The sequence below is a fragment of the Mizuhopecten yessoensis genome, unplaced genomic scaffold (assembly GCF_002113885.1).
Source record: "Mizuhopecten yessoensis strain PY_sf001 unplaced genomic scaffold, ASM211388v2 scaffold2711.2, whole genome shotgun sequence".
Taxonomy (NCBI): domain Eukaryota; kingdom Metazoa; phylum Mollusca; class Bivalvia; order Pectinida; family Pectinidae; genus Mizuhopecten; species Mizuhopecten yessoensis.
The window spans coordinates 2,528,598-2,545,291 of NW_018485984.1; the positions used below are offsets into that span (position 1 = coordinate 2,528,598).

Genomic DNA, 16,694 nt, shown 5'->3' on the forward strand with positions numbered 1-16,694 from the left:
TTCCACAGTCTCATACAATACTGCCAGGTACGTTAATTCCACAGTCTCATACAATACTGCCAGGTACGTTAATTCCACAGTCTCATACAATACTGCCAGGTACGTTAATTCCACAGTCTCATACAATACTGCCAGGTACGTTAATTCCACAGTCTCATACAATACTGCCAGGTACGTTAATTCCACAGTCTCATACAATACTGCCAGGTACGTTAATTCCACAGTCTCATACAATACTGCCAGGTACGTTAATTCCACAGTCTCATACAATACTGCCAGGTACGTTAATTCCACAGTCTCATACAATACTGCCAGGTACGTTAATTCCACAGTCTCATACAATACTGCCAGGTACGTTTATTCCACAGTCTCATACAATACTGCCAGGTACGTTAATTCCACAGTCTCATACAATAGCTAGGTACGTTAATTCCACAGTCTCAAACGATACTGCCAGGTACGTTAATTCCACAGTCTCATACAATAGCTAGGTACGTTAATTCCACAGTCTCGTACAATACTGCCAGGTACGTTAACTCCACAGTCTCATACAATAGCTAGGGACGTTAATTCCACAGTCTCAAACGATACTGCCAGGTACGTTAATTCCACAGTCTCATACAGTACTGCCGGGTACGTTAATTCCACAGTCTCAAACAATACTGCCAGGTATGTTAATTCCACAGTCTCATACAATACTGCCAGGTACGTTAATTCCCCAGTCTCATACAATACTGCCAGGTACGCTAATTCCACAGTCTCAAACGTTACTGCCAGGTACGTTAATTCTACAGTCTCATACAATACTGCCAGGTACGTTAATTCCGCTTTCTCAAATGATACTTTTTTACGTCAAAATATTTGTAACATCCCTGGAAACAAAACTTGAATCTCAAATCTCCAGTCATCCTTCTTAACTCTCATAAGGACAGAACTAGAAAATCCCAAATCTCCAGTCATCCTTCTTAACTCTCATAAGGACAGAACTAGAACATCCCAAATCTCCAGTCATCCTTCTTAACTCTCATAAGGACAGAACTAGAACATCCCAAATCTCCAGTCATCCTTCTTAACTCTCATAAGGACAGAACTAGAACATCCCAAATCTCCAGTCATCCTTCTTAACTCTCATAAGGACAGAACTAGAACATCCCAAATCTCCAGTCATCCTTCTTAACTCTCATAAGGACAGAACTAGAACATCCCAAATCTCCAGTCATCCTTCTTAACTCTCATAAGGACAGAACTAGAACATCCCAAATCTCCAGGCATGTGTCAACATCTAAAGACAAAACTGGGGCATCCACACCTCAGTCATCCTTGTAACATTATACTCGATATGATGAAATTTCCGTCACAATTTTCATTTCGCATTATTTGCTCTCCGTAATAAGGGTGAATTCATCATTACAGTGACTACTCATTAAACAACATAATCTTCATAGTAATTAAGTGTGAAGGGCAAATAAACAAAGTCAATAGATGTAAATGGTTAAACCAACACCTGGCCAATATATATTTACACACAAAAGGTGAAAGTTTGACTGAACGAAAAGTTCCTTGTATACAGTATTCGTACACATACCTTAGGGCAAAAAAAACATGTTTTGTAGAATATTTAAAAATAAAAACACTTGCTGTAAATCTTTTTCTGTAGTTTTCATGATTGCTCATAGTGTTATGAATCAAGAAACTTTGCTGTTGATGAAATTCTGGCTGACACCCCTTTTTCCATCTCAGTAGATCATCGTATGATACCCGCCATGACGGCACAAGGTATCCCAGCAATGGCGTATCAGCGACCAAACAACACGGCCATTCCAAACAGCCACCATCAACAACAGTCACACGAGATGGCCATTCCAAACGACTTGATTGGTTGTATCATTGGCCGAGGCGGACAGAAGATTAATGAAATCAGGTAGGATACCAAGTACCTTATTGTAGCAAACTTACAACATCTTCTGTTCTATACAGTGAATGGTGTGGAGGAGGGGGCGACAGAATATGTATTTGCAGGATGTTTTGGTCAGAAATATTTCGGTTTGAAGAGGCATTCCTGTGGAAAGAAAGCACTGGAATCTGTATAACTTGTGTGTAATTGTAATTCAACTTTCAGCCAGAGAGAAATGGCCGAAAATGTAATTCTAGTGTTTTCTTTTTGTTATTGTTTTACATAATAACTTTCAGACATGTGGTTCAATAACTTCTTGTAGCCATTAAAAATTGTGACATATTTTCTTTTCTGCGGAGGAGGTGAGGGTTTGGGTAGGGCTTTCAAAGTTACTCGAACCCTGCTGGACAAACAGGACACAGACGTTGCACAACTAGATATAAAGGAGACGTTCAGGAAAAAAATCCTTCCTTAATCATTACAACATCTTTTCTTCACAGACAAATGTCAGGAGCCATCATCAAGATCTCCAATGCGGAGGACGGAGCCGCGGACAGAAAGGTGACAATCACAGGCAGCCCAGAGACAATCGGCCTGGCCCAGTACCTCATCAACACCAGGTGTGTATATCACCAGCAAGTACAACAGCATCAGCTTTACTACTGACCCCGCCGGAGCTCGGCGGCCTGCCTAATGTAGCATGGTCGTACTACCGCGGCTGACGCATTAACTCCGTTATTGTACATTTTGTGCCACCAGTGTTTATTATTAATACAGTTGTTTTTTTTTCTGTATTTTCTTTTATATTTAACAACAGTATTTCTATCATTGTTATATAATAGTAGAAGTAGAAGAAATATCATCTTTTTTTTTATTTATTTTACTAATTACTGGACTTTGTAAACTTTCTCCCAAAACAGCTTTGCCTTTCTCTCTACCACTTATCCCATACATGTGTATCTATCACCAGCGGTTACATCTTCTCTCGCACATGTGTCTCCTTTTCATCGTCACATGTGTGTCTCCACTGTAATTTACCCTTCCACATGTATGTCTTGTACCATCTCCTGTATAATTTACCCGAACACATTTATCGAAGTTTTAATTCATTATCACATGCCTTCATACATGTATCTCCCCTATAATTCACCTTACATGTTTCCCCGTTGTAATTAGTCCCACACATTTATCTTTCGATGTTAATCACCTTCACACATACATTGTGATGCACCCTCACACATGTGTATATTTACTCATATGTACGCATCGATCAAAGTTTTCACAACGTTTTTGTTTCCGGGATGCAAAAAAATTGGTTAATCACTTTGGTATGAATTTTTGAAAAAAATACTTTTCTGGTTACCAATTTTTTTTCCGACAATTCCTTGACGCAAATAGAACTAAACAATTAACGACCCCTGAATAACCATTCTGTAACGTTCCTTTCCTTGAAACGGACCAGTTCTGTGTTGTATTCAGGGACCAATCTCTGTATGGAATTCTTAAAATAGTTCAATTTCTGAAAAATGAAAATCAACAAAATTAGAACCCAGACAACAGTCATTCTTAATTGAAAAAAACATTTAACCTTAAAACTGAATATTTGTTTTCTTTACTATTATACATATTTTTTCAAGAAAACTATCATCACTTGTGGCATCATGGTACATAGCTGTGTAGTTTTTGTGTATACATAATCAGTGTGTGTCTCAATAAGTCAAACAACAGTTGTTATTGTATTGTCGTAAAACGTATCGACCGAACCTAAATCAAAACATATTTTTTTGTAAATTGGATACCAAAGAAAAGATGCAATCAAGTTACTTACCTTTTTAGTATCTGGCAATCCAGCATCCATAAGTTGTTCATTTAAAATCTATGCATTTTTGTTGCCTTTGTTGAGAATAATTAAAACAACATGTAAAGTATGTTGTAAAATGTTAACCGATAGATATTAGTAAACCCTTTCAACCCTATGTAACTTTAGTAGACTCTGCCATGCATTGATCTGGATGAGTCCATTATAGTCTACAGTGGTGAAAGGGTTAATCATGAAAAAGACGAATAAAAAGTCAGTGATAAAAGGTTGAACTTACAACCAATATAGTTATTTATGTTAACTTATCTATCTATTAACTGCTTGCCATTTATTTATTGATGTCGTTTGGTAGACAATAAATACCAGGTGTCGTATACTACCTTGCAAGGCACAGTAAATGCTCTAGGTTGTGGTTGAAAATAAAACTAACATATCAGAATAAAGTTGGATATGTATGTGCCCGACTTCAGAGGAGCATATTTTCTGGTGTCGTCTTGTCCAGCTGTCGACAAATTTACAACTGTTCTGTATCTATGCGATGTCTAACCTTATCTTCAAAAACCTTTCTAAAGTTCTAGTTGGTAAAAGTTAGATGCCAAAGGTCAAGGTCACTGGATATAGATTCATTGAAGCTGATTGGCTGATAGTTTCCTGCTCTGTAACTTAATGATTTCTAAACCTCTTTTATGTATCGTATAGCATAAGCTGTCTAAGCCAGTCGCTGTCTCATCTGGTACTTAGCAAGAGGTAGACGTCTCAATTTTCTTGGTCATTCTGTGAAAGGTCAGGATGGTTCTGTGGTCTGTATATAAAATTGCACACCTTTACAAAAGTTTCGTATATAAAATCATACATTTCTTAAATTTATTCCACGTAAGGCATAGCTTTGATATAACCATGCTTATGATATATAAAAAAAAGTTCCTTAAAACACTATTTTAACCATCTTTTGGGGTATTTTTATGACTAGGAATGTCATCACATGATTCATTTGCATTTCATGCAGACCTGCATACTATAGGAATTTTAACACACAGTGTTACAGGAAGTCATAAGGAGAATTATGATACTCTGCTTCCTTTAGTTTCTAATTTTGTTCACCAAAATAAATAAACTGAACAAACCAAGTATAAATTTAATTCTATTACATGTTAACTCGATTATTATTTTTTTGCAATTTTCTGTTCTATCAAAGATGCAATGTCATTTTAATGCATGTTTTTCAAAGGTTGAAGCGAGATTATTTACCACAAGTCTGTAGATTGTCTTCACTGCACTGTCATGTTATTATTATTTTTACGGCTTTGTTGGAGAAAACTCTGAAATTCTCATCTGATATAGCATTTGATAAAATAACATTGTGTCTTTGACTGCAGTTTTCTAACCATTGTACTTTTTTTTTTACTTTTTTTTCCATTTCTTGTTGATATTTTCATTTATCTTACTAATCAAGATATCTTTGAATGCATACAAACATGTTCTTGTTCCAGCAAGCTATCGAAATAGTATAGCTTTCTCATTAAAACAGAACTGTCACTTCCATCTCATGTAAAAATGACCTGGAAAAGGTACCATAACTGCACTCGGTGAAATCATTAAGAAATCGGACAACAAAGTGGGAGGTTTTTGGACAGTCATGGGGTAGAAAGATTCCAGTGGAATTACCCCCACCCCCTCCCCTTCACAAGCCCTCCCCAATCTTGCTTGACAACCTTTCATGCTTAGCTGTCCTCTCTTTCTTGACATCTAATCCTTATTCCTAATCACTAACATAATAGGTCAATCACGTTGACAGGATTAATGAGAATTTTGAATAAGAAAATGAATCAATTTGTGTTTTTCTGTTTACATTTCATTTTCAGACTATTTTGTGTGAACAGAGCATTGGATGAATTGAAATAAAATTTGAAGCAAAGACTTGAATTCTTTCTTTATTTTTTTTCCAGTTTGAAAATCATCTTTTTTTGTTTTCATCCTTTATTTTGTTTTTCCATCAATATTTCAATCTGAAGCTGTAATGAAGTAAACGTCTGTCACCGTCTTCTGTACTCTCCAAGACAATTAAGTGTTTTGAACCAGTTTTCTTTTTCTAAGTTGGTTACATTACATGCAATGTTAAAAATGTAAGACGACATAAGTTAGCTTATACTTCAGTAGAGAATGAGGAATCTTGTTTTTAACTGTCACTGCTTACAAATGCTTCAGCTAATGTTACCAAGGGCTTTTAAAATCACAGTTGCTATATAATGGGGTCACAATTTAACACTAACCTCGGAACATCACATTTGACTATTTCAAATGTCGACCTCACAATGCCCCGTTCAATATGTAGAGAGATTTTTTTCTGCACATTTCCTCACTTTTTCACGAAATTCACTTCACAATCATTGGCACACACTTAAAGATGAACTCTTGCGTCACTGTGTTTCGTTACCATCCTTTTCTGTCTGTTGTTTTTCAGAATGACTTAGGGACTTTGTCCTATTAGATGCTTATATATGTTGTATTTGTTTTATCCAACATCACGTGATATATACAATATCATAGGTGTATTGATTCCTCAAACTTTATTATTTACGTTCAACAAACCAATATATATTTTAACACTCGTTACGTACAATATAATTTTGGCATTAACTAACGATGTAAAATGGGTCAAGCAAGAAACACCAAAGCACGCATACAAATTCTTTACAAGGATTAAGAACTTTTCCTTCAATCCCTAATTTCTCCCATTATTTTCCCTTCATCCTTTTAATTAGACAAACCTTAAAAATGAAAAACATGCCCTCAGAAAATTTAGAACCAAAATTGCAAAAAGAATAGAAGCATTTCAAAAGCAGTCCTTTTTAATTTATTTTACTTTTTGATCAAATTCCTTTTTGGACATTTTCCTGTAACATTTTTCTCCCAACCAAACCTAACCCAGAATGCATGTTGACGGATGTTGCATGACTACGGTGTTTCTTGTTTCTGACATTTGTTAACTGTGCCTATGTGACCAGCGTAGACATTATTTGCCTGGTATGTGGATTGTTAATTCCAAATCTAATACTTTTTCCCTCCCTTTTTTTTTCTCTGCAGCATGGAAATGCATAAGAATTTGACCCTTGACCCGACAACCTCGACCCCTACATCTTCTGCAACCTTGACCTCTGTTCAGTCCCATCATGCTCCCTTGGCAATTCCGCTGAATCAGCTAGCCATGAAGCCGATGCCTTTACTCGGACTAAACATTGGGATGATGGACTCTGCTGCTGCGGCAGCCGCTGCAAATCAGAAAAATTTCACAGCCAAAATGCGGGTTGGGGTCGCCACGAATGCACTGAGGGGTGACCGAATGAAATTCGCTCCTTACTAACCTCAAATTGTTAAACTTGGCATAGCACCTTCAAGTGGTCGGCCATAAGTTAAAGAATGGCTTGGAACCATCGTATGGCCAGCCGCCAAAACATCATGACCGATCATGAATACCATCATTTTGTGATGTTATATAAATATTTATATATAAATTTATATATATATATATTGACATGTCTCAGTGGCAGTTACCATAGTAACAGCTTGGTGTATATATATTACACAGATACGGCTGTGGTTTTACGAGTCGACGCGTCATATTTTACTCCGAGGAAAGTCCATGTAGTAGTCTTGCTGACCAAAATGTACCAATCACTGTCTCATTCTCAGATTTTATTGTTGGAGGTGGAGCACTGTGATAGTAAATGTCCAGCTCAATTTTCTGTCACCCTTTTTTTTGTTTTTTTGATATGTTGTATTTTACCCAATCCCAAGGTCCCACACCACCAATGTTTAGTTATCACACTCCACATTTTCACGATGGACATTTCCCAAACTGTGATATGGATAAAATCATGTTTTTAGGAGGAGGCGTATAGTTAATTTAGTCACCACCAAATCATTCCTCATATATACTTCTTTAATTTCAGGAAATTGAATATTCAAGTTTAAAGCTTTTACCTTATTTTATGCAATCAGATTTTTGTAAATATGCGAATTTGATTTCTTTTTCATATTGGATATGCGACTTGGTTTTATAGAAATATTTTAACATCGGAAACATTTTGTATGTAAGAAATTATTCATAAAAGTCTTTTTTAAGTCAACATTCCCACAATAATATGTTCAATCAGATGACTTTTTACTAAATCATTCAGTGAAAAGGATTGCTACATGTTTTTTGTACAAAGAATTTTTCAAATTTATAAAAATAAAATATATCCAATCAGAAAGACTGTAACATATCAACCAATAGGATCTCCTCGTGTGTCCTCGCGTGCCCAGGGCATTAGTAGTGGCTACAATATGGACTTTCTGCGGGGAAAGGTATTTATAAATTATACATGATCCATAGAATGTTAAAAGAAGATGATTTGTATCTTAATTTTTTTAATTGGTTGTTTAGAAATTATTCAAAACTTGAACTACTTAACTCTGTTCATCCTAAATCCTTTTTGTCAAATTGTTATCAGTTTCTTATTTATTTATTTTTTGCTAAAATGTTGTTAAAATTTTGAGAACTCCACTGAGATAGTCTGTATTTTTTTGAGCCAAAGTGACGTTGATAGTGATACATATGAGTAAGGTTAACTTCTTTCATTGTTAAAGATATGTGTTAATTTGGTCAGTGTATCGTCACTCAAATTAGTCATTTTTTAATTCTGTGTCTAGCAGATTTTATAGATAGTTATTTTTCAGTATTAATTTGGTGTCTTTATTATTATTATTATTATTATAATTACCATTGATGATAATTTATGATTGGATAACTACAGTATGGTGCAGTTATGGTATCCTAAGTGAGTGTACTTAATGAGAATGGGAAGGTGATAAATATTGTGTAAATGAAAAAAAAAGGCTACACTTGTTGTTTCATAATTCTGAGATATTAACAAGATTATCAATGTATAATTTTCTAGTATAGCCCATGTGATGACATTCCGATTACATATCGATTAAAAATATCCCCATCCCCCCATAATTATCTTTACAGGGTACTTAGCTCGTTAGAAGCTTGTACTGTTTCTAGATATACCTTTTTGCCAAGGATTGTCTCATGGGGATTATCAAGTCAAAACAATGACTGTCATAAGGCAATACTGTCTGTCCAAAAATAACCTTACCTAAAATAAAAAATTCTTGAAAATTACAAAATTTATTCAGAATTTAATTGGAAACAATTTTTCAGTTTGTTGCATGGAAAAAACAAATTTCAGAGAATAAAATTTCGTTAAAAATTCATGAAACCTTTTTTATTACTTAAATAAAAAAATAAAAAATAAAAAAATGTCAATAGTTTAACTTGATTAATTTTTTGTGTGTTGCAAAATTGTATTGATTCCATACAGGTTGTGTTTCCTATTGTGAGGTGTGGCCCGCCGTGCTAACAAACTTGAGAGACTTAATGCCTCAGACAGCCCATTGCTTTGACTTGTTAGCACCATCTGGCATGTCTATATATATATACGTGTACCCATAGTGTGTTGCTGTACTTCCGTAGTTGTTAAGGTCCCGTATTACTAGATTGCAATATATCGCCCTCGTAATTTGTTTTTATTTTAGGTTTTTTTTCCCATTAAGAATATGTGTATGTATATATATATAGAAATTATATACATTATATAGATATATAATATATATATGATACTATTTGAATTGTTCCTTAAAGATTGTACGTACCTCTTAGAAATGAAATGATTTTAAATACAGTTATAATCATTTACAATCATAGTCCTCATTTGCATAATTTACATTTTGCAATATAGTTACGTTTGCAATATAACTCTTTAAATTGTTGGTGTTAATTTGTTGCCCGTATATTGTGTAAGGAAGCAGCGTAAGGTTTTGACCCTTGTGTCACCCCTAATACTTAACAATTTATTGAGAAGTGTTCTAAAGCTGTTATATTTCTTCATGAAATTTCTCTTGCTTTTCATCATAGAATTTGCTCTCTTGTTTATTGTAGATAAGCTCCAATTAAGCTGTGTACTTGTGCGATCATTTAAAAAAAAAAAAACGACAGCTCGTTCCATGAAGGGTTTGCTATGCTTAGATAATTTTCAATCCCACTTGCTAATATGCTGTCGTAAAAACCTCTTCTGTTTGTTTTTTTGTCCTCTAAGATATTGTTCGTAGAAAATCGGTCATGCACTTGACACCGTTACTAATGAGTTATCTCCCCACTTCGTTACTTTTTAGGATCACGACGGAGATGTGTGGATTGGGAATACGCTAGAGTTGCGTGTGCTATGAGGACCATGTTAACGTGATATTGACCTTCAAACACGGCTCTACCGTATCACTACATTATAGAGAGTTCTCTGTGACCTTGGTGCTGTGACCTTTGACCTCCATCATCTAGTGGTCAAATCAAGTATGAAACAACATCAATGTATCAATGTGTACCTGTCCATGTAATACAGCTTTCTTTTAACATGATTCCATAATTTATACTGCTATTTGAATATATTTACTTCAAATTCACTTAACATTGCAAAAGTGCTATTGTGTGTACTATTTTGTTTTGAATGAAAATCAAAAGACCAAACTGATCCTCACAAGATTTTGTGTAGAGTGATTCTTGCAATGTACAAAATATTTTGGCTGTGGAAACAGGAAGTGACATCATAGGTCAGGTGACATCACGGAGAACTCTCTATATAAAACCGATTGTTTTAATGGCACTTGTAGTAGCAAAGGTTTGATCATGTATACACTACAATTATCTTTTCATTTTTATCTGCGCTTCCGATATATATACTGTGTGTTTTTAATATATATATAAAAAAAAAGCTAGCTATGGTGTGAATTGAACTTGTCGGATTGTTTGTGACCTGCTGTCATAATATAATATGTCATTATCCATGCGTATTCTTTTAGCTGCAGAAACAGCTCTGGGATAGCCCTCCCCTAGGCTAGGATGATATACCACTTAACTGATCATAGTTCCCAATACCAGTAGATTCTCTACACTATTCCAGCTATGTAAAATTAAAATCCAGTGTTTCTTTCTTGGTCAGAAGATGTTTTAATCTCCAATATTGATGTCTATCCAGTGTTTTAGAAATAATTTCCCTTTAAGAACATTTTGAAAGAAAGGTTATAATGGTAATAACATGTCTTGTTTTCCATTTAGTAGCTGTCCCATTTAACCAATGGCTTAAAAACACCTGAAGTCCCCCCTATTCTTGCCTTTGTGATGGAACTAATGCTTGGATTGTTTAAGTTATGATCTATGCATGCCCTACATCATGTTGTTACACACAGTTCCATACCTGTACAGTCACATAAAAATACCTCAGAATTCTAGTCAAGACTCACAGGGAACACTTAGTGATACAACCAGAATTGTCTCCCTTGTATTACCACTCTTTCATCGTTTCTCCGTTAGCTTAATCATTATGCTCAATATTATTATTATATTGTAATCATATATTTTTTATCACGTTAGATAATTTATAATTCTTGCCAAAAAGTTTTATTTTACTTCCATTCAGCTCAACCAAACTTAAATCCTTCGACTTTCACTCGTTAGACTATTCAGTTACTATCACTCTGATTTATCTGCGATGAGGGCCTATGTATAGATTGTATTTATACACAAATATATTTAGAACACTGATGTTATTGTTAGCATTATTATGTGATATCCTGGAATATTGAACACTATCAGAATTGGCAATTTATTACATGGTTTATAATGGAATTATCTATTTTTTTCTGGCATTTGCCTACATTTGTAAATATTTTAGATTTAGTGAGAGAGAGAAAAGAGAAGAAAAAACAACTTATGATGAAATATTAAACCTTTGTGCTTTATTTAAATATTATTGTTCAGTAGTTTCTTCAATGTTTTCATCATCATGGCATCTGCACTTTGAGATAAGATGAGAGAATAAAAGGAATAAACTATTTTTTTGGAATGTTTATACATATTATGTAATACAGAAAAAAACATTTTTTTAAATCTCTGTTAAGTAATTTTCTATTGTTCGCCAAGCATATGCCAGTCAGTTTTTATTCAAATATCAAATCTTAGTCATGTGACCTACCCTTGAACCCCATGAGCGTGGACACAAGTGTCACCTATTTATGGCTATACCAACTGTTTTATCTCTCTATCTTTGACCCTGTGAAAATGCACTTATATCGCTGAATGTGGCATGACAAAACAAATCACCTCTGATAGTGTGCAGTTCTTTAAGCCTTAGATATTTAGTTGTGGTAAAAAAAAGCTCCAGTTAAAATGTGTACATGTAATATTTAATCGCCCAATGGTAAAAAACTGTTCAGTTAGGGCATCTACGCAAACCGAATCTTCCATCTAGCGTCAGTTTCCTGTATACATGATCAAGCCATCTGTCATTGGTTAATTTCTAAACCAGGTGATCTCATTTGCATATTCCCAGGCAAAAGGTTAAGTTGTGCGCATCCAAGATATGTACATCTCTTAAAGGCATGACCGGTTTAGGGTATAAGCTCAGGGTACAAATTGTTATGATTCATTTGTTCAAACTGCAGGTATACATATATGATTATTCTTTCTCTTTTTTTTTTATTATTATTATGATGAAATTCCTTTCTTTCATTTTTTCACAACTTGATTCCAAAGGGTGCTAAGTAGGGAAGATCTGTTAATATTGCTTAAGTGTTCATAATCGTCGGTGTCAATATGATTCTATATTTGAAACGTTCATAAAGGTAGCTACGAATATCTTTAAATATTTTTTTATTTTTGTCATATGCACAAATTCTTTACTTCAGTAGTATGAAAACAGCGTCAGAGTCATTGTTACGTAAACAATATTTGTCGCCTATTCTCTAGGTTTTAACCTCAACAGATTTATTAAGCCAAAATATTTATATTTGTCTGATAATTAAAGTATATTTGTTATATTAGGTTTAACACATTTGTATGATTTCCTGCCAAAAAAATAATACTATGAAAAAATACTCGTATGGGGGCTCTGGCAAAGGGAGACAATTCATTGTCAATTACAGTTTTAAAAACTTTTTTGTTTCAAAAAATTAATTACAATTAAGTTCTAGTTTAGTTAATAAGGAGAGAGATTTTTGGCATTATGAGAAACAAAATGTTATAATTTTGAGTTTCGATAAGAAGCCCTGCGTGGAGCCCCGCTGTGATCTATAAATACACAATATACATATCAGTGTTAGAGTGGCAGAGCACCTCTACAGTTCCTAGGACAATGAAGAGACGTAAATTTGTTGTTGAAATGATGATGAACGTGTTCAGTAATACTTTTGTAAGCAATCAGTAAAACATATTACTTTGTTTTTTTGTTATTGTTAACACGTAAAGGATGTAAAAAAGACCGAGTTGGAGAACGTTGTTGTGTTGTTGTGATGTCCACATATTCAGAGCGTGTCTCATAACATTATGTGATTGGCGAAGTGCAAACTCTTATTTCATATAATGACTTCATTCATGATCACCTGTGCGTTTGTGTTTGAGACATCATAGTCACAGAAACATTTTGCATCTGTGGCATTCTTTAATTGACTTACTTGTTGAAGCAAGTACATGATGGACTGAGATCATTGTGATTTAGTCATACATGCCAATAAGTATGTCTTCTTTGTCAGACGATACAGAGCTCCTAACTAGATATGTAAAGCATTTCCATAGTGGGCAGGGAGTGGTTGGTTGATTGTTATATGTAATATGTCCACAGAAGAAAATGTTGACTTTTGTAAATGATAAAGCATTAGTACATCATATCCACCCTAGATGTAGATATTGTGCTAACACCGATATCCTGACCTGGACGCTTGGTCTAGCGTATCTGGACAACTCGGTCTATTCATGCCGGCTCCTATCAGGCTGGTATCGGTTGGAACTATTTATGGAAGTTGCAGTGTACTTGTAGTGCTGTTTGGGAAGTACATGTTATGTTGTATCAATGTCTCAAAAAGTTCTGTATCTTCTGGCCAAGGTTTTGTCATTGCCGTGGATATGGTTGTGGAGAAACATATTCTAAGCGAAAGTTTCCTGACTTTATCAATTTATTCTACTGACGAATGAACATCATGCTTCTTTTGCTACTGTCAAAACTGGAAACTGTAACAAGATCAACTTAAAGACTGGTACATATAGCAAATTTATTTATGTCATAATATTTAGAAATATCATGTAATTGACAAGACTAAGTGTATTGTCCTGAAACTTACTCTATGAAATGGTGTTTCTCCATTCCCATATCCACAGCAGTGGCTCATTTTGTCTAGATTTGGCACTAGTTGTTTTCTTATCATATTTTATATTTAATTTTGAGGGTTTTTTGTCATACAATTGTAATGTATTAATGATTGATTTGTTGACAATGGAAAGTTCAAAAAGATTTTTTCTTTTCACTATCGTCACTTAAATAAATATGATGGTTGTAATTTAAATATATACATTTATTATAATGATATTTTTGATAGCCTCTCACCCCTTGTGTTTGGAATAGTATGATCCGAACGATGAATAGACTTGTCTATTATAACTGGTAGGGGGTGACAGGTCATCAGGAACTGTTGCAGGCCACAAAGAGTGGAGCATGAGTGTTGGATATGTAGTCTGTATCGCCATAGCGACAGTAAATTTCTGTAACGCCGTGGCGACAGTAAATCTTGTACAAGCTGTATAAAAGTGTTGCCAAACTCATGAGAAAATATTAATAAAGATTTGGATTATTTAATTTATACAAGTGTTATTTTCATTCATTTATCAGTATATGTGTGGTCGAGAAGTGCCAATACTCAAAACACTGGTCTGATTGGGGGGAAAAAGTCCAGCAGGATTAGACCAGAATCAAACACCAGACTGCAAGTTGATATACTATTGCTTTAACCAGCTCAGCTTCCTGGTCGACCGAAGTGGCCTGGCCTAACTGTGCTACAGTTAATAACCACAATGATCAGTCTATATCCCATAAAATCTTGGAAAGTTTGTTTAGTACAACAAATTATGGTGGATATGATGCAATATGAATCTGAAAAAAGTTATATATTTACCAAGACAAAGCAGAGGTAAATATATCAATTTTTTTGGAATCATATCGCATCATATTTACCATCAACAATAAAAAGTGTTTTAATTGCATTATTGAACAAATCCATATAGAAATGACATTGAAAATAACAAAACGCATCTTCAACGATTTAAACGTCTATTTACGAAAAAAATCCAATGTTTTGTATGACAAATGTGAAGAGGGTTCTCCAAAAGTCTATATTTAACTTTTCTGATAAATGATCAATGGGATAGCGAAAAATAATCAACCATACAATATCGATACTATTTCTATTTCTATTGTACGGCCTAAACCAACACTTTGAATCTATTTCCCATGAATGTTTTCCAATCAGAATCTCTCGGGTCTTTCCTTCATCATGCGTGACGTCACATTCCCGAATGGTTGCTGATTGGTGTTTGTCACCTGGCAGAACCGGAAAAAACTACGTTTAACTCATTCACCCCTGAAGATACATTTCAACTTTTCCAATTCAAAGCTTGGAATAGTCAATTATGAAATTTCATGGGTGAATGAGTTAAAAGACAAAATACAAGTTTCTTTGTTGATTTGAAAGTAAATATAAGGATTATGATGGTAATGGAAAACAGTTCTGTTGAAACCTATTTTCAAAAATGACTTATCACTCATGAAATATATTTGAATGGAACTGTGTTGCTTGCCTATTTAAGTATCTAAAAGATGCATTCTAATCCTTAAATTATGTCAAAAAGTTGCCGTGTATACAATAAGGATATTACTGGTTTGTTATATATTCAAAATATATATCGGAAGTTTGTTATGTATAGGTAATGATGCAAGAAGTTGCTATGTAAACAATAATTACACTTCTGTGTGGAATAGAAGCTTAACAAGATTGCTAGGTATTGTTTTCTTGATGAATAAAAGTTATATTTAACAAGGGGGAAAATCGTTAAAATATTTTTCATTAGATTATGAAAAATAATCAATTCCTAAAAAATAACTCATTCATCAAAAAGCCAAGGATATCGTGTATTATTTAAATAACGCTTTTGGTACAAATCAACGTCATTGGTGCAACAGTGTTAATTGATACAAGATCAGTATTTATCATAAACATAACAGCGCTTATTGTTACAAGATCAGAATTTATCATAAACATACCAGCACTTATTGGTACAAGATCAGTATTTATCATAAACATAACGGCGCTTATTGTTACAAGATCAGAATTTATCATAAACATACCAGCACTTATTGGTACAAGATCAGTATTTATCATAAACATAACAGCGCTTATTGGTCCAAGATCAGTATTTATCATAAACATAACAGTGCTTATTGGTACAAAATCAGTATTTATCGTAAACATAACAGCACTTATTGGTACAAAATCAGTATTTATCATAAACATAACAGCGTTTATTGGTACAAGATCAGTATTATCATAAACATAACAGCGCTTATTGGTACAAGATCAGTATTTATCATAAACATAACAGTGCTTATTGTTTACAAGATCAGTATTTATCATAAACATAACAGTGCTTATTGGTAAAAGATCAGTATTTATCATAAACATAACAGTGCTTATTGGTACAAGATCAGTATTTATAATAAACATAACTGCTTTTTAGCTCACCTGGTCCGAAGGACCAAGGTGAGCTTATGCCATACCGTGGCGTCCGTCGTCCGTCCGTCGTCTGTCCGTACGTCCGTCCGTACGTCAACAATTTCTTTAAACGACTTCTTCTTCTTAACCACTGGTTGGAATTAAACTAAATTTGACTGGAAGCATCCCTATGTGGTGGGGATTCAAAATTGTACAAATGGTGGGGCTGACCCCCCAGGGGGCTGAGGGGCGGGGCCAAAAGGGGTCAATTTGCCCATATTGCTTTAAGCGACTTCTTCTCTGAAACTAAGAAGTGGATATCAACCATATTTGACTGGAAGCATCCCT

General features: G+C 34.4%; 1 protein-coding gene across 22 annotated transcripts in view; it reads left to right on the forward strand.

Annotated features, from left to right (window-relative positions):
* Positions 1-14,441, forward strand: part of LOC110445068 (poly(rC)-binding protein 3-like) — a 253,951-nt gene extending 239,510 nt beyond the window's left edge. For 18 of the 22 annotated variants that reach the window (XM_021489436.1, XM_021489426.1, XM_021489425.1 and 15 more), the window contains 3 exons: positions 1,741-1,921; positions 2,395-2,514; positions 6,798-14,441. In XM_021489436.1, coding sequence (XP_021345111.1) covers positions 1,741-1,921; positions 2,395-2,514; positions 6,798-7,074 — 578 coding nt within the window. In that variant the 3' untranslated portion in view covers positions 7,075-14,441. The remainder of the gene's footprint in view (positions 1-1,740; positions 1,922-2,394; positions 2,515-6,797) is intronic. The other 4 variants (XM_021489435.1, XM_021489439.1, XM_021489447.1 and 1 more) reach the window with 2 other exon arrangements.
* The last annotated feature ends 2,253 nt before the right edge of the window (positions 14,442-16,694 follow it).